This window comes from Xenopus laevis, chromosome 3S (assembly GCF_017654675.1).
Source record: "Xenopus laevis strain J_2021 chromosome 3S, Xenopus_laevis_v10.1, whole genome shotgun sequence".
NCBI classification, from domain to species: Eukaryota; Metazoa; Chordata; class Amphibia; order Anura; family Pipidae; genus Xenopus; species Xenopus laevis.
The window spans coordinates 62,722,750-62,741,470 of NC_054376.1; the positions used below are offsets into that span (position 1 = coordinate 62,722,750).

The following is an 18,721-nucleotide window of genomic DNA, read 5'->3' on the forward strand; positions in this document are numbered from 1 at the left end:
GAAAATCCACTCATTAGTTGAGTGGAGTTGGGTCCAATTCGGTCACCCAAATGCTGGGCCAAATCATACTCATCCAATCATCGTCCAGTATGGGCAACAATCATATCATCCGTTGAGGCCTATGGAGATCTGTCAGACAGGGACTGCATAAACATGCCAAAGGACTTCTCTTCCCACAGGGTTTCCAAACCTGCATGATTGTTATTTGCCTGTTTTTCTGCAATTTATTAACCAGGCGTATTGGTGGGCCCCATAGATATAAGCATGAAGGGGCTGAATCAGCAGTTTAAACCTACTCATGTATGACCATCTAACCCCAAGATCTCTTCTGAGATCCCAAATGGCATCTGTTACAATAAATGATTTACAGCTAGTTAATCAAATCATACCAGCCAAGTACTGAGAGTTTTCTTTGTCACATTTAGATTGTAAGCTCAATGGGGCAGGGACCTCCATCCTCATGTCTCTTTGACAGTAAGCTACTTGTATTTATTTATATTTATTATTGTAACAACCCCCATTTGTTCTATTAAGTTATTATTCTGCTATACAGTGGTTTGTGCATAAGTAGCTCTATATAGATACAAATATACATACATTTTGATCACATCCACAATTGTAGATTATTTATTTAATTTATATTATTAATGTTAACTAAAGCTGACCTTACACTATAAGATCTGCTCTTTTGTGTATCTTTCTTTAGCATATCTTTACCCCAATATGTCCACCTAAGGTGGGAATAGGAGCTGTTGGAGCCACAACAACTAGCTGATGCGGTCCTCAATCCGACAGGAAAATCAAACCTGTCCAATTGACATATCACTGATTTTCAGCCAGATAACATCAGGTGAGTCAGTCAGAGGGCTCAATTGGCATCTTATATCTGCCCATATACTGTATGGCCGCTTTAACTTTTTATTTCCTTCACTTTAGAATTTAAACTGTAATTTAGCTTCTAGGGTCCCACTTACCATAGAAACCAGACAGAGGCCTGAAAAACAGTCACTAGGACAAATAGGAGAGAGCCTGACAAGGAAGATAAGGAATACAAAACAATAAAAACTATACAAACATACTCCTGATTATTCTGTTTGCAGGATACCAAGTTTCAGTAAAGCGAGCTACAGCTAGCATTTTAAAGTGGTGGTTCACCTTTAGGGCAGAGACAGACGAGAAGATTGGGGGGGATTTAGTCGCCCATCGACAAATCGCCTCTTTTTCGGGCGACTAATCTCCCCAAACTGCCTCCACACCGGCAAGAATTTAAATAGCCGGCAGGATGGCACTCAGAGCGCTTTGTTTTTCAAAGTTGCCTCACGAACAAGTCGTGAGGCAACTTCGGAAATGTATGCCATGCGCCGGTGATTCGTATTCTTGCCGGTGGGAAGGCATTTGGGGAGATTAGTTGCCCGGAGTAGGGGAGATTTGTCGCTAGGTGACTAATCTGCCCGTCTGCCACCACTCTTAAGTAAACTTTTAGTATGTTATAGAATGGCTAATTCTAAACAACTTTTCAACTGGTCTTCATTTTTTATTTTTTTATAGTTTTTGAATTATTTGCCTTTTTCTTCTGACTCTTTCTAGCCTTCAAATGTTGGTCACTGACCCCAGATAAAAAACAAATGCTCAGTAATTCTCATATTTCTATTCAGGCCATCAATACATGGTTGCTATGGTAAATTGGACCACAGCAACCAGACTGCTGAAATTGCAAATTGGAGAGCTGTTAAATAACTGAAAAACCACAATAAATAATAAAAAATGAAAACCAGTTGCATATTGTCTCATAATATCACACTATACTAAAAGTTAATTCGAAGGTGAGCACCACCTTTATATATATCAGGATTGACAAAGGCAGAATAAAAGGGCAATAAAAGGGCAACTAGATAACAACAATTACAAAAAAGATCAACTGTAAACTATCTACATTTTAGTGTTGGAAAGACTTGATCACGGGGGGTGGCAGTTTTTTAGGCACCCCCAGTGATTATAATAGCTTACCCGAGACCCCAGGCAAATATTCCGATTTGCTGAAAGCTGACCCAGGGTACTACTGTAGGGGCAGTAACTCACCATCTTCTTTTGTCTCCTAAACAGGGCTGGAACTAGGGGTAGGCAAAAGAGTCACCTGCGAGTCAAAAGGCTGGCATTTTTCTCAACTGTGTGTGTGTGTACCTTGGCACAGGGTTGTACAAAGGATCCACAAAAAGGAAGAAGATGGTGACATGGCAGGAGTATACCTTTAAATTTAAGATGCCCTACCTCCTGTAATCTGAACCAGAATTGGATTGGGCCTGTGGGACGCCAGTTGTGGCAGCGGTGGGGGGCCTGTAGGGGGCTTTGAGGCAGGGGCAGGGGGGCCCTTGAGACAGCCCCAGTCCAACCCTGATCTGAACTTTTTTCACAAAGTTTTAAATTAAACTCAATAACATAAAATTGCACAGTGACAGCAAAAAGGGGGAAAAAAATCTACTTTTTTAAACTTATCATTGGTATAAAAGATAAACATCTGCCTGCATGAGAAGCTAGGCCTGTGTGACCTTGGGTAAGTCACATTATTCTACTGTGCTTCAGTTATCGCAAATATGGTTATTAGCTTCAACGGGCAGAAAAGGCATTCCTCCCATGTTCTGAGGTACAGTGCCTCTAAACAAAATAAATACTGTATCTCATAAATAGCGCATCGCTTATTAGAGCGATGAGAGTGACTTCACCTTGAAAATATCTACAGAGCGAGCCACTATCATTTGCATTCGCAGTATATAGGCACTAGCTTACTGTGTGCAATTAATTTATATGTTTCAGGTTCCTCCATCTAAACCATTAGCAGCTAACAACATTCAGAAACAACTAGCAACTATATTTCTACCCGTTATTTCAAAGATGTTAGCTGTGCAATAGTGGGGTCAAAAAATTTACAATACAAATGTTCATCATGGCCAACTACTTCATGCTATGTGCAGAGCCGGGCCAAGTCGGCCAGGCACCCTGGGCAACCCGGCCGGCCATCTCACCATCACACGTGCACATGCTACATCACATGCTGACGTCAGGAATGGGGCGCCAGAGAGTGCACATAGTGTGCAGAATAGGACCTGGACTAGGGGTAAGTAGTTGGAAGAGATACGTGTCTGGTGCCCCCTTAAATGTTGTGCCCTAGGCACTTGCCTCTTCTGCCTACCCCTAGTTCTGGTCCTGGCACTGTGTTTGGAATGTTAGAACAGCACCAAATATAGTTCTGGGTAAAAAAAAAAAAAAAAAAGCTTTTATTGGTACATGGGCATTACAGCAAAGTTTCAGGCCTTGCAGCCTTTTATCAAGCTTGATAAAAGGTTGCATGGCCTGAAACGGTGCTGTAATGCCATTGTACCAATAAAGGCTTTATTTACCGAAAACTACTGTGTATTTGGTGCTGTTCTGGCATTCCTACCAGTACTGCCAGTGGAAAGTGGCCATTGGCGAACATGCACCTGCTTAAGGAAGAAAGTGATTGTCGTGCTGACTACTTGTCTGCTAATCGCCTGGCACTGTGTTTACCATACTGTGTAGTTGAAGCTACACATGTACATGTTGTACTTAATATCAGTTTCTGCAATCTCCAGTAAATTAGCAGCTACTGATGTTTCTGACTGAAGCATCCATCAAGGTCAGTAACCATAATATAACAAATGAATTGTGCACAATAGTCAGGTATTGCCAACATTGGGTTGAGTCACTATACTGTGCCTTTCTGGTGAGTGCTGACTTCTTATCACTTCTATGAGTCACTACTACCTACACAGAAAGAAAATCATAATGGGCAGACATCTGCGTTTACTAAATAAACCATTCATTTAGGTAGGAGAGTAGATTAGTATAAATAAGAATACTAAGTATGTTAAATCAATAATTTCAACAGCACCTAGAAGAACTACAGGGGTCTTTTCCTGTGCCCACTGGAGGTCAATCTCCGATAAATAATTTACAGTACCTAGAAGAACAACAGGTTCTACAGGTTTTTTGTGCCCCTTGAAACTGAATCCCCAAACATCTGAGTCTTTGCTGCAATCTGCGCCTTGTGTCTTAGGGGGCCCAATACTGTTACTGATTTTTTTAATTTTGCACTCTGCCCCATGTATAAAAATGGGATAGATTGCCTTTCACATTTTACATATAATAATGTGAGTGCAAGTTTCTTTTATGGGAGGTAGTGAAAAGGGAAGCCCTTTTTAGAAACTTATTGAATTTTTCCTTTAACTATACTAGAAGAGTATTATGGGCTCCCCCATGTGTAATTAAAGGCCCTACAGGTGACTAGTAAATGTTTCCTACTCATTAGTTGCTATGGTGCCCTTTATTACATAACTCCTTTTGTTCTTATAATACACCCCTTTTATTTTTGATTGTATACCACATTTTCTTTTGATCAGCATGGATTTTGATTTTTGCTTAAATTATTTCAGCATTAGTAATCACAGCTATGTTTTACACATTATCAGTGTCCTGGTTGGTTTGTTGGGATGGTATAACGGTTTGGATTTTTGCTTTTAGTACTCCATCTCTGTACTTTGTAAGTATTCTGTTCAGCCTCCCCCCCCGCAGCTCATAAAAGGGGGTACCAAAAAAGGAAAACATAGATGCACAAACAATTCAGCCATGGTTCCAATAATATCTTTGAGAGGAAAAACTGTGTTCTCCCAAAATCTCACCCTAATTGACCTATGTAGGCTTTCAAGGGATCTAGGAAAGCAAACAGATATTGTCCCCAGATATAAAGCTAAATACCTTCAAGTTGAAATGCCCACCCCTCCCAACCAGGGAGACCAGCTGGCAGTACCTCCTCCACCTCACTCAATCCAAAAAATTCCTTTCCAGAGAAGCTGTGCCTGTAACACTGTAAAAGTTGTATTCAATTCTAAATCAATATGAGTCATACTGACCACCACCAATTACACATCTATGCTATAGTATCTATCAGCCCACACAACAGTCAATAAGAGTTGGATCCACATTACAGCAATAAAGAAGACCCACCAAGGCACCATCCATTAAACTTACCACAAACACAGGTATACTAAAGCACACATGTACATGTGTGGGTATATATGCATACACACACAGATACAGAGAAGATGTGTGTATACTGGCTTACTGTATGTACTGCACATTTTTAATCAGACATAATATTTAGGTAATGGCTGAATGTAATGAGGGCTGTGCATAGAGTAATGTGAGCTCCATCTAACCTCAAATATATAGTAGTCTTTTTCTCTGTGTCTCTGTGTCTTCCCTACTGAATGGGGTCCAAAAAGTCCAATGCAGAACCTACCATTCACATGAAACAGCCATATGTATGTTGTCAAGCTGTTCAGATTACCGGCTAATGAAGCAGTTTTGCAGGTAGTTTGTATTCTACATAGTGTGTGTGTGTGATCTGAACACATCTGAATGTGTGCAATATAATGGCAGATGACTATATACTCTGTGTGAACATGCATACTAAAAAATTTTCTTCCATGTATAAATATGTGCATATACATCTATAGCTTTATTTAAATAACAGTGCATATATTGAAGGGTATTTGAATAATAGATGATAGATAATAGATGATAGATAATAGATAGATAGATAGATAGATAGATAGATAGATAGATAGATAGATAGATAGATAGATGATAGATAGATAGATATATGGATCATATATGTATGGGATGTATTGATTATTAATAGCCACAGCATGTAATAAGATGGCTCTTATCCTCATGTAGCATGAATCCACATAGCATATATATATGCACATATACTAGCACAGAGAGAGAGAGAGAGAGAGAGAGAAGCAGACAGGTGCAGCTATTGAAAGCTAGCTATTGCAGCGGTAGCATGCTATTTAAACACACACAGACACTACATGCAGACAGACATGTGGACAGACAGGAGCTGGTTACCGTTTGCTGCAGGTCCGGGATGCCGATCCTGATGATCACCGCGTTCCCCGCTGTCTCTTCCATCCGCCGGCCGGGGGGGTCTCTGTCTGAGCCGTGGGGGTCTCTGTCACTGACAGTGAGCTCTCTGTCTCTGATCTTGAGATCGCTGGCAGACCTGACAGAGACTCTGTCACTGACGGGGGACCCCCTGTCTCTACTATCTCTGCCTCCGAAGGTGGGGTATGTGTCTCTGATCGGGATGCTTCTGTCTTCAATGTGGTGGTTTCTATCAGGGCTGGTGGGAAGCTCACGCTCTTTAATCTGGGCGCTGATATCTCTGTCTGGGGCGAGTTTTTCTGTGCCTTGGGGTTCTCTGCCGGAATCAGGGGGATATCCAAAGTTGGTGCTTCTGAACCTTGTGGGGGTGTCTCTTCCTCTGATGGGGGACTGGCTCTCTGATTCCGGGCTCTTTGGGTCTCCCCCGGGGAGGCGAGGGGTGCCGGGAGCCCCGTGGTCCCTCGGGGGCCCCTGAGGGGGGCTGGGTGGGGGGGGTCCGGGCCGCTCCGGAACCGGAGACACAACATGAGCAGGAGAGGGGGAGGAGCGGAGAGACTGCATCTAATAGAGAGAGGGGGAGAGAGGGGGGGTGAGAAGAGAGACTGCATGTAATAGATAGAAGGGGGAGTGTGGGCGAGAGAGGATAGCCTGCATTTAATAGGGAGGGGAGGGAACAAACCTCTACTGATACAATAGGGGAGAAGTGATTGTCCTCTTATCTCATGCTGCTTAGGTGTCATAGGAAAGAGACAGAGTCATATAGACTGCATGTGCTAGAAGTGGGGATAGAAAGCATGTGCTAGGAATGGGAACAGGCTGCATGTGCTAGGGGATAGTGGGAGTGGGATAAGACTATACGCTAGAAGTGGGAATAGACTGCTTAGCCAATAACTGCAAGAATGGGGAGAGAAGTAGTAACAGCAGTAGCATGCACATGAACTTAGAGAAGAGCACTGCATGAGCTGCAATGCACAGACTGTGTGTGCCTGGAATGACAAATAGTGTGTGTTAGCTAAGGGCATTATTAGCCTGAAAGTACTGCTAGTAACAGGAGAGGACTCGCCAGCCAAAGCCATTCTGGGTTTTTTTAATTCCTAAGTAACTGCAAAGCTTTAATGAACCCTTTTACCTCTAGGACCTTAAAATATTTAGCAATGTTCAGCTCGTCATCGGGGGTCCACATATTTAGGGCCACAGAAAGTCATTAGCTTGCAATGGTGACATAAACTCTCTCTGTATTTTAAAAACTTACCCACTAATACTTCAATGCATCCAAATAAAATGTTGCTCACGCCTGCACTGCAGCAATTATTATTTACTGATCTGCATGTATTTACGGTAGGTTGTCAGCAAACTTAAATGCAACATGTATAAATGTATGTGTGTGTGACGGGACATCTGGGAAGTGTATAGAAAGCTACTATATGTCACATGTAGTTATGTGACTCTCAGAAAAACAGTGTGCCAGTCTCCTTATGGATGATGTACTAGAAGGTGGAAATATGTTGCATAAAGGTGGCCATGCACAGGCAGATCAAAGCTGCCGATATTGGTCCTTTATACCAATTCGGCAGTTCATCTGCCAATGTATGAGGTCTTCTGATACGTCTTCCAGATCGATATTTGGCCAAGATATCGATCAGGGAGGTTTGGTTTTTCTGCCGATCGAGGACTGCATCGCCTAGTTGATGCGGCTCTCATTCTGTCCGCGCCCAGTGTCTTCATTATAAACCCAATATCGCCCTGCCGTTGGTGGGCATATCAGGGAAAAATCCGCTTGTTTGGCGACCTCGCCAAATGAGCGGATCTTACCCTGTATGGCCACCTTTAGCTAGAAAATGGGGAAACTGTATATGAAAGAATTCGCAAGCAATTGAATTCAGCAATAAAATGCAGATGGTGAACAGACTGAGGCACTAGTAATGGGAAATAGAGGGAACAGAACTAAGGTACATGATGTGTTGCATGGGTTAGGTGGTTATACACCATGGAGTACTTAATATACAGTACTACTTAGGGAATAAGTCTCTCTTTTTTCTCACTGTTGTATTACAATTTCACATTTATAAACAGAGACACCTCAACTGGTTATACATGTGAGCCACATTCAAATATAAAAAGAGTTGGGGTGCAACACATGCATGAAATAAGGTCCTGGGGGTGCCAAATAAAGGATATAATTGGTTGTCTGTTAGTCCTGTGTGATTTGGCAGTACAGGAGGCTCTGTTTGGCCATAATCCTGGTTTTTATGCAGCCAAAACTTGACTCCGAGCCAGGAATTGAAAAATAAGCACCTGCTTTGAGGACACTGTGAGCAACATCCAAGGGGTTGGTGAGCAACAGGTTGCTCATGAGCCACTTATTGGGGACCACTGCTATAGACATACATGCAAATATGCTGCATGCAGGAGGCTGTGCAATTTATACAACATGCAGGATCTAGGCTGAGTGGTTATACAACATGCAGGTACTAAGAAATGTGGATATAACGTTTGAAGGCACTAGGTTGGTTGGTTATATGCCATGCAGGGTGGATATATGCCATGCATGCACTAGGCATGGTGCTTATAAAACATGCAGACAGTAACAAGGGTGGCTATACAACATGCAGGTACTAAGAATGTCAGATTTGTAGGATGCAGGCATTAGGTTGGGTGGATATAAAGCATACAGGCATCAAGAAGATCAGATGTTCAGCATGCAGACACTAGGAAGCGGGGATGCATAAAGAGGATATAAAATGCAAGAATTATGAGGTAGGAAGTGATTGCATGCTCTATAAAGTGAAAATGCAAGTTCTATAAATGATGATTTACTGCAAGAATAGGTGAAAGGGATGCATAAACTAGGACAGATTCCTTGCACTAGCAAGTATGGATAGATTGCATGTTCAATATAGCAGGGATAGCTAATATCTAAAATAGATAGACAGAACAGTTTCTAGGAAGCAAACAGTTTGCATATTATATGTGCAAATAGATAGAGAGATGGATTTCATCCTTCAGAAAGGGAGATAGAATTTATATCAATGGAATGGGAACATACTTCATGCAGAAGAGAGCAGGTATAGATTTATTATAAAGTGTTGAGAAGGAGGAGAAGGAAGCCAGCACAACACTATAAGAAGCAATAGCTTGTGCTGAAAGAAGCTGAGATGAACACTAGGAGCTGCACATTTTAATCCATGAGGTGAAAGGAAGGAATATCTGGCTGTATGCAGAATGTCTGGCTACATTTTGGAGGCAGTAATAAAGCAGCTTGGCAGCAACTGGGGGTGGTGGGTGCTCAAAGCATTGCATAAAAGCCAAGTGACAGGTGGTTAGCGAAAGGACAACCAGTATTTCAGAAGTGGGATTACAGTTACAGCAGTAATATTTAAAAGAGGTCAAGTGGGTGCATATTAACAGGGCAGCAGTGTGACCTATATCAGGGCTTATTGACCTGTGGCTTCAAATAGATGTAGTGGTACTAAAATTCCCAGAATCAAGTGCCATTCTGAGCAGTACAACAACAGCCACCTATTTATCAAAAGGCGATTAGGCAAATAAAATAAAGGATTTCGGTGCATCCCTGTGTTTTACTTATTTTCTAGGTTAAAGGGGAGATCTTGTCAGAATATTCTATATGTGTATAGTTTAACCTTTAAGTAAAATATTGAATGCCTAATATTCAATCAAATATTTCCGACATGAAAATTTGAATACAAATCGAGTTTTTCCTCCAAAAAAAACTTGAATGTCAGGAAGGTCATTAACAACTCCAAATGGCTCAACAGCCCTCTGCCATTGACTTGTACATGAACTCAGCAGGTTTTAGGTGGCGAATATTGAAATTAGTATGTTTCCATGGTCGAGATGTGATAAATCTCACATTTGAATTAACTTTTGAAAAAGTGAGATTAAACTTCGAATGTGTGAATTTTGACACCAAATTTTTTTTTAAAAATTCTAATTTACTGTTCGACCCTTAATAAACCTGCAACTTAGAGGCCCATTTTTTAAAAGGTTGAATTCTGATTTCATGTGAATTTTTTTTTAATTCGAATATACTCACAATTCAACTGGGAGGTTATTTAAAGGGATACTGTCATGGGAAAATTTTTTCAAAATAAATTGGTTAATAGTGCTGCTCCAGCAGAATTCTGCACTGAAATCCATTTCTCAAAAGAGCAAACAGATTTTTTTTATATTCAATTTTGAAATCTGACATGGGGCTAGACATTTTGTCAATTTCCCAGCTGCCCCAAGTCATGTGACTTGTGCTCTGATAAACTTCAATCACTCTTTACTGCTGTACTGCAAGTTGGAGTAATATCACCCCCCTCCCTTTCCCCCCCCTAGCAGCCAAACAAAAGAACAATAGGAAGGTAACCAGATAACAGCTCCCTAACACAAGATAACAGCTGCCTGGTAGATCTAAGAACAACACTCAATAGTAAAAACCCATGTCCCACTGAGACACATTCAGTTACATTGAGAAGGAAAAACAGCAACCTGCCAGAAAGCATTTCTCTCCTAAAGTGCAGGCACAAGTCACATGACTAGGGGCAGCTGGGAAATTGACAAAATGTCTAGCCCCATGTCAGATTTCAAAATCGAATATAAAAAAATCTGTTTGCTCTTTTGAGAAATGGATTTCAGTGCAGAATTCTGCTGGAGCAGCACTATTAACTGATTCATTTTGGAAAAAAAATTGTATAATATATAAATGTATAATATCCGATCTAATGGTTCCAAACCCAAGAAAAAAAACCTTGAATGTCAGGAAGGCTATTAACATCTGCCATTGACTTGTACTTTAACTCAGCAGGTTTTAGGTGACGAATATTCAAATTAGGACTGTTTCCATGGTCGAGATGTGATAAATCTCACATTCCAATTTACATTTGAATAGGGGGATTAAAATTCAAATATGTGAATTCTGACCCTCAAAAATCAGAATTAGAATTTGCTATTTGACCCATGATAAAACTGCCCCTTAGTATAAGGAAACATTGTGAAATCCATTGTAACTGCATATTAATGGGGGAATGTAATAAAAGTCACAAGAAGCAAAACAATCTGCACAAATAAGAATAAAAATTTGTCTTTTGCAATATAATAATCTTCCTTAAACTGTTATTGCATTGCGAATTATAGTTTAGCATTGCCCACTTTTAAGAAAGTGGTGATGGTACATTCATTTATAATAAACTGCTTATTCCAGTATGAAAGAATATGAATGAAAGCAAAATTACAGACTCTGGGTGAGTGGGCTCAGTTCCAGGTGAAAAATTATGTTGTCAGTTGAGGAAAATATATTGAATAAAAGCAAAGCGGTGATGGGACACTTAAGCAGTTGACCTAGAGGCTGAGACACTGAGGTTTATGTGCCTGTTTGGTTTGAATAAACTGCAAGGATCTAACTAGCCACACACATTCATGCAGAAGCTAAAATAATGAGTTGAGGCTAGCACTAGGCTGTAGGAGCTTGCCTATGTGATTGGTGGTTAGGGGACAGGCAACATGCAGGACACAAGTAAGCACTATTACTGAAATCAGTCTCAATAAGTCTTAGAATGTTAGTCAGCTGACTTATACTGAGCTGACAGAATAGTTTGCATTGTCAGTGGAGTTTGCCACCACAAATTTGTGAAGTACACTGCTTAATATATCTTGGAACTGAATTTACTGGCAACATGGTGGTGCATATTGAGTAAAGAATACTTTTCAGAGAAAAATAGAAGCAAGGAGGGTGATTTAAGGTACTGGATAAGGTGTATGCATGAGGAAGGAAGGGTAGGGTCACAGTACATCTAGATTGTAAGACAAAAGAAAAACACCCTGCGCGGTGCTATATTTAATTGAAAATTGTTAAGACTGCAGACTGTAAGGATTAAACTGAAGTGCTCACAATACCCAAAGAAAATAAAGTGCACCTAGGCGTGAGAAAAAAAATTCCCTTCAAGGGAGAACACAAAGTAAGCAGGCACTCTGCAAAACCAAATCTAGCTTTGATGAGGTTAGTATCTTAAGAGGCTACATTTTTCATGTGTCAATAGTATTGTTCTAAATAGATGCACAATAGTGATGTGCGGGTCGACCAAAGACCCACGGGAGCTGCAGGTGGGTCGAGTTCGGGCCCCCCCATTTGCGGGTGGAGGGCATGTCCGGGTCGAGCTCTTCTACCTGCTCTCCCCACCTACCACTTTAAACTGCCGGCTTCCAACTTCCGGCTTCTGCTTTTATAGCCGTGCACCAGCTCGCCCCGTCCCTTTTGTGACATCATCGGCGGGGCGGTGCGAGTCTATAAAAGGAACCTGGAAGTCGGGCTTGGGCAGGTGTGGGTCAGATGCGGGTCAGGTTTTACACATCACTAATGTACAAGTAAATAACCAGCAATGAGTCTTTTAATTAAAGTGGACCTGTCACCCAGACACAAAAATCTGTATAATAAAAGTCCTTTTCAAATTAAAGATGAAATCCAATTTATTTTTTTTATTAAAGCATTCATAGCTGTTATAAGATAATTTAAAAATCTCAGCTGTCAATCAAATATTGTCTGCCACTCCTCTATGCCAGTGGCATAGAGGCGGGACAGACAATTACTTTCAATTCCTAGATGTCACTGCTCTCCACACATTCCTCCGTTCTCTTTAACATTTAATTGTGTAGTCAGTGCATGGAGATGGACATCGGGTCCCCCATTCTGGTGCACAAACAAGATTCTGAGATGATGCAAGACTTGCCTTAATAACAGTGTCCACAAAATGGCTGCTGCCTGCTTGCTATAATTTTGAAATCCCAGACTGAAGGAAGCAAGATTCAAATAATTTATATAGTGTTATTAAAGTTCATTTTGCTTGACTAATGTGATAAAATAGGATTTTGAATAATTTTTTGGGTGACGGGTCCCCTTTAAGTATTTATATTGCTAGGACTAGAGAATACATAAACAGAACCCATGTCTGAAACAGGATTATATTCTATTTCAATAGATTCCAAAGCATTTAAAGGGGTGGTTCACCTTCAAGTTAACATTTCGTATGTTATAGAATGGCTAATTCTAAACAACTTTCCAACTGGTCTTCATTAATTATTTTTTATAGTTTTTGAATTATTAGCTTTTTTCTTCTGAGTCTTTCTAGCTTTCAAAGAGGTCACTAACCACTAAAAACATCTAAAAACAATTGCTCGCTAAGACTACAAATGTGTTTTTATTGCTACTTTTTATTACTTTCTATGAAGACCCTCTCCTATTCATATTCCAGTCTCTTCATATCAATGCATGGTTGCTAGGGTACTTTGGACTTGCCAGGGTACTTTCTGAAATTGCAAACTGGAGAGCTGTTAAATAAAAAGCCAAATAACTCAAAAACTAAAAATAATGAAAAATGAATATCAATTGCATATTGTCTCAGAATATCACTCTCTACATTATACTGAACGTTTGCTCGAAGGTGAACAACCACTTTAAAGAAGTCCATGAATACCAAAGGAATGTGAACGTTATTTGTCATTATCAGAACATAATTTTTTTAATAAACCAAACTCAAATCACGTTTTGGTTGTTTTCATGGACCGTAGACAATTTTCCATGCATTTCGGTAAAAACAAACTCTTCAATTGCTGTAAAAAGTTTTTGGATGAGAGAAAAAAAAATCAAAACATTTCAATCCACTCCAGACCAAATTGGAAACTTATTGGCCCATGTATTTGGCTAAAATGGCAGACTGCCCAAACTGCTGTTTACAGAACTGTACACTAAGGGGGTTTATTTATCATACTGTGTTAACCAATTTACACAATTGGCCCTCCCGGCAGCTAGCACGCAACCGTTTCCAGGCGATTCCGGGCGTACGGAGGGGGGCGGGGGCCCCAGCTGCGCGTCCCATGCCAGGGCCCGCCCCCCTCTAGTTACGTTACTGCTGCTTGGCCCTGCAAAAATAGATAGATTGCACTGGGACCATAAAGATTTTTAAACCTGCCCGATCAATTTTCTGACAGATGTCGGCCAAAAAATTGTAAGATGTATGATCATTCGAATCCCACTAACCGCACGATAATTTGATGGATTGGTCGGACTGCACTGAAATCGGTCATTCACCAAAGAAGAATCGTCGTGTCTATGGGGAGCTTTATCACTAGGAATAAATCCACCACTGTGATGTGTTTGCTATGTCTATAGTTTAGAAGGGAATAGATTTACCTTTAATAATTGATTAGAAGGCATGCTGGGAAAATAGTGGCTATGTACATGCAACAATTCATAGTAGTTATTAGGGATGCACCGAATCCAGGATTCGGTTCGGTATTCGGCCAGGATTCGGACATTTTCAGCAGGATTCTGACTCGGCCGAATCCTTGTGCCTGGCCGAACCGAATCCTTAAAATCACGTGACTTTTCGTCACAAAACAAGGAAGTAAAACATTTTTCGTGCGCGGCTCTCTTTTTCCCTCCCCCTCACTGATTTGCATATGCAAATTAGGGTTTGGATTCAGTTCGGTATTCGGCAGAATCTTTCACAAAGGATTTGGGGTACTGCACTACGCCAATTAAAGCAAAATAGTGATCAACTCATGTTTACCACACTGGATCATTTTTGAAACTTTCATTAACATTTACAACAAACAGTTGTGAATATGAATTAGAATATAGCTCTAAGGGCAATGGCATGCAGTGTATTTTGTCTCCCACAGCAAATTGTCCTACAAATGACAAAGTTCCTGAATACCAAAGTTCCTGAGTTCCTAATGTACCTTGTACTGTTGCCTATGTGATTTACTTACATTTTACCATGTATAATAGTTATATATATTTTTGTGTCTGCTGTTGCCATATTATACAACACTTCCTAAATCACTACTTAAACTTAACCTTGTTCTGTTGGAATAAACAGTTGGAATAAACTATCATCCTACTGTAGAGCATATCTGCATAAAGGAGATGTGAGAAGTTGTTGTATTGGTAATGCGAGTACTTCTGCATTATTTAAAGCTTTCTATTGTACCATCAGTGCTCAGCTCTCATTAGGATAGCAAGTCACTAGGCAAACTATAGAACACGTGGTGGTCTGACACCCCAAATGAGGACTGGAGTAATCTCCAGTGGTTTATTTATACAGTAAGAAGATCCCACTAATCTAAGATACATGTTATGAAAGGGAAATCGGAGCTTCCCTGAACAGAATGGTCCCATGTGAATTGAGAATTACATATTTCATGTAGTTACACTATACTGTGTCATCCTGCTACACTATAACAATTCAGAACAAACAGGCAGCAGGAACGGCAAGAAAAAAACACAGTATACCCCTTTATAACTCCTGCTATTAAAACATTTGCGAAAAGGCAATGAATATTTTCAGAATACGGGTACAATATGTGTATCTTTTAGTTCTGTGATTTAATATGAGGTAAGCCCTGGATGCAATTAGGTGCTGCATAGTTTACTTTTATGACTACAAACTATGCACAGGATACAAACTATACAGTCTGTATAATCTTAGTAAGGGAACTTCCTCTGTTATGGGACCTACTGTCTCTTTAGCAAAAGAAAACGCCTAAAAGGAGTACTTCATCTTCCAAATATTTTTTCAGTTAAGTTCCCCGGAAATTCTGATGTTTTGCAATTGTTTTTTATTTATTTAATTTTTTTTTTTTAACATGCTACAATTTGTTACATTAGTTGACTTTGTTAAAAGCCCTGGGAGCATGCTTATTTATATACTCACTCTTGCCCAGCCCCCTTCGGTGACATCAGAGAGGGGCAGTGTGGGTTTATATTATTAAATTATAATGACAACGCACCAGGTAAGCTTGGTTGTGGGTTTTAAAGAGGACTGACTTTTTGTTGACCTTCTAATCACCAGTAAGCAGCTCCTGGGACATATAAGAGGATGGATAATTAAAGATTAAGCTTAAATCTTAGAAAAGTGGTATTTTAATAGTATTACTATTGTTACTGATGTACTGTTTGCAAACTATTCAACTGAAAAAAATGCTATCAAGAAAAAGTAATTCTTACAAAGATGTTGGTCAATGACCCAGTATTGACATTTGAAATGCCTGAAAACACCAGCTTTGATGGAATCGAATGGAGGTCGAAGTTTTTTGGGGGTTGAAGTGGGCTGAATTTGGCCTACTTCGAATCGTACGTTCGTACTTCGATTCAAAGTTTTTTTAACTTCGACCTTCAATCTCCCAAACTCCCCCAATTGCCTCCATACAGGTTGTAGGAGGTCCCCCATAGGCTAAAACAGCACTTCAACAGCTTTTAGGTGGCGAATGGTCGAAGTTGAAGTTTTAAAGAGACAGTACTTCAAAAAAATTCGACCTTTCAAAGTTTTTTCAAATTCAAATCAAAGTATGACTATTCCCAAGTTGAAGTACACAAAACATAGCTCGAAATTCGACGTTTTTCACTTCGAAACTTCACCTCGACCTTTGATAAATCTGCCCCTTAGTATTGTAGAGTGATGACTGGAGAAGAATACTGCTGCTTTTTTTTTAATTGCATTTGTATTCAGGATGTCCATTATTTTCAAAAATAACTTTAACCCTTTCACTGCTGGTGATCCCTAGCACCATGCTTTTCTATTCATTTGAATGCAGTGCTGGAAATTTTAATGCCACCAGCATAGATAGGTTTCTTTTGGATGAAGGGGTTTAACCTTGTGCTAAGATGGCCATACACTGAAACATCTGGATGCTGGATTTTTTTCATGATGTGGCCACCTTGAGGTAAGCAACAAGAGAAGTACATTTTGGGGTCTAAGGAAGAAGTCCAAGATTGTGGGGACAGCACCAATGAGTGAACCTGACAAGAAGCGAGGAATAGCTATGGCTCTTCTCACTTCCTTATCTGGTAATAATCTACCCATAGGCTGAGGAAGATCGCCACAGATAAAATATGCAACTTGGACAGACCTCCAAATGTCACCAATACACAGGCTACTTCTTTTTCATTCAAAGCTGAAAAAAGAGAAAAAGCACAGGATACTCAGCAGATAAGCACAGTAGCATACAATAGCATTCTTCAGAACTTTTCTGTTGTCTACTGTAATTTAATGGCTGCCCCCATGGCTACACAGTAGCTTGTTTATATAAACTATAGTTGTGTTTCTGCAGCAAACACACCAGTATTACCAGTGAAGGGCAACAGTACATTATATTGTCATTCTTTTAAAGGAGAAGGAAAGGTAAAAACTAAGTAAGCCTTATCAGAAAGGTCCATCTAAATATACCAGTAATCCCCCAAAGTAGTGCTGCTCTGAGTCCCCTGTCAAAAGAAACACAGCATTTCTTTCCTTTTATTGTGTACACATGGGCTTCTGTATCAGACTTCCTGCCTTCAGCTTAAACTTCATTGCCCTGGGCAAGAGCATGCTCAGTTTGCTCCTCTCCCCCCCCCCTCCCTTCTCTACTGTAATCTGAGCCCAGAGCAAGGAGAGACTCAGGCAGGAAGTGATGTCATACCACATTAATACTGCAGCTCCTATCCTAAACAAACAGAGAGCTTCTAGAGATTTTTACTCAGGTATGGTAAAACATTCTACAGAATAAATATAGCATTCTAGCTTCCACTATTGCAGCTAATCCATTGGCAGTAAAATGCCTCCGTAGCTTTCCTTCTCCTTTAAAACACTTTGGGGCAAATTCACTAACCGGCGAAGTGGCTAAGGCTAGCAAAAATTTGCCAGCGTTACGTCATTTTGCCACTTCGCCAATTTACTAAAAGTGTCCTGGGCGAAAATTCGCTAGCGAAGTAGATAGACTAGCGCAACTTCGCAGCCTAACGCAAGGCGAAGTTGCACTCTGGCGAAGGGGCAAAATTACGCGAATTTACTATTATTTTTTTTCTGAACGTTACCTCTTTCGCCAGAGTTTACTTCGCCAGGTCTGACCAGGCGAAGTGCAATAGAGTAGATTTTTCCAAGTCCCAAAAAACACTGGCGTTTTTTTAGGGTACCCTCCTTCCCCCCTACTTTTGTTAACATATGGAACCTAAACTATACTGTGGGCACATGTGTAGGGCATAAGAACTCCTCTATATAATTTTATTAAGTTTCCCTGGGCTTGTGCAGTATTATTTGCTGCAGCATACACGTCCATTCAAACTTCTATTTCGTGCTGTATGCAAATTTCCGATCGCTATCGTAACTTCGAACCGTTGATCGTAACATCGCTAGCACAACTTCGCACAACTTGTGCGCAACTTCGGATCTTCATGAATTTGCACAGCCCTGGCGAATCTACGCCTGGCAAAGTGCAACTTTGAAGGTAAGTAAATTTGCCCCTTTGATTTTTAGGTGTTACTGTTCCTTTAATGAACTTTTTAAGCTATGCTCCTTTTGTTCAATAGGGCTGTACATCATAGTAACATGGAAAACAAAGCTGTAGCAAGTAGGTCCAGTTTAGATACATCTGTCTTCATCTAGGGCAAATCACAGTGTTACCCAGTGGGCTGAAAGTTCTGTAAAAACATTTAGAGCTTCCCGGGGGTTTCATTTACATTAGGCAAAATTTATTAGCATATATCTTTTTTGTATATGTTATGCAAGGGACACTATTTGGTGCTCTTGTATTTTTCTGAGGCAGGGAGGTTTTTGGACTTTTTGCATTCAAATCTTTCTTTATGATTCAGCGTTTTAGTCAGGCCCTTTTTAACACTTAACTTTGTAACAACAGAGTTTATAAAAATATAATTTCAACAATCCCGCTGCTACAGTTCCAGAATTATGCAGAACTGCAGGTAAGAATGTAGCCCCCCCCT

General features: G+C 40.3%; 1 protein-coding gene across 6 annotated transcripts in view; it reads right to left on the bottom strand.

The window, feature by feature from the left end:
• LOC108713014 (SH3 and multiple ankyrin repeat domains protein 3) overlaps positions 1–18,721 on the bottom strand; it is a 188,728-nt gene that overhangs the window by 137,988 nt on the left and 32,019 nt on the right. For all 6 annotated transcript variants that reach the window (XM_041588398.1, XM_018255650.2, XM_041588399.1 and 3 more), the window contains one exon: positions 5,932–6,528. In XM_041588398.1, coding sequence (XP_041444332.1) covers positions 5,932–6,528 — 597 coding nt within the window. The remainder of the gene's footprint in view (positions 1–5,931; positions 6,529–18,721) is intronic.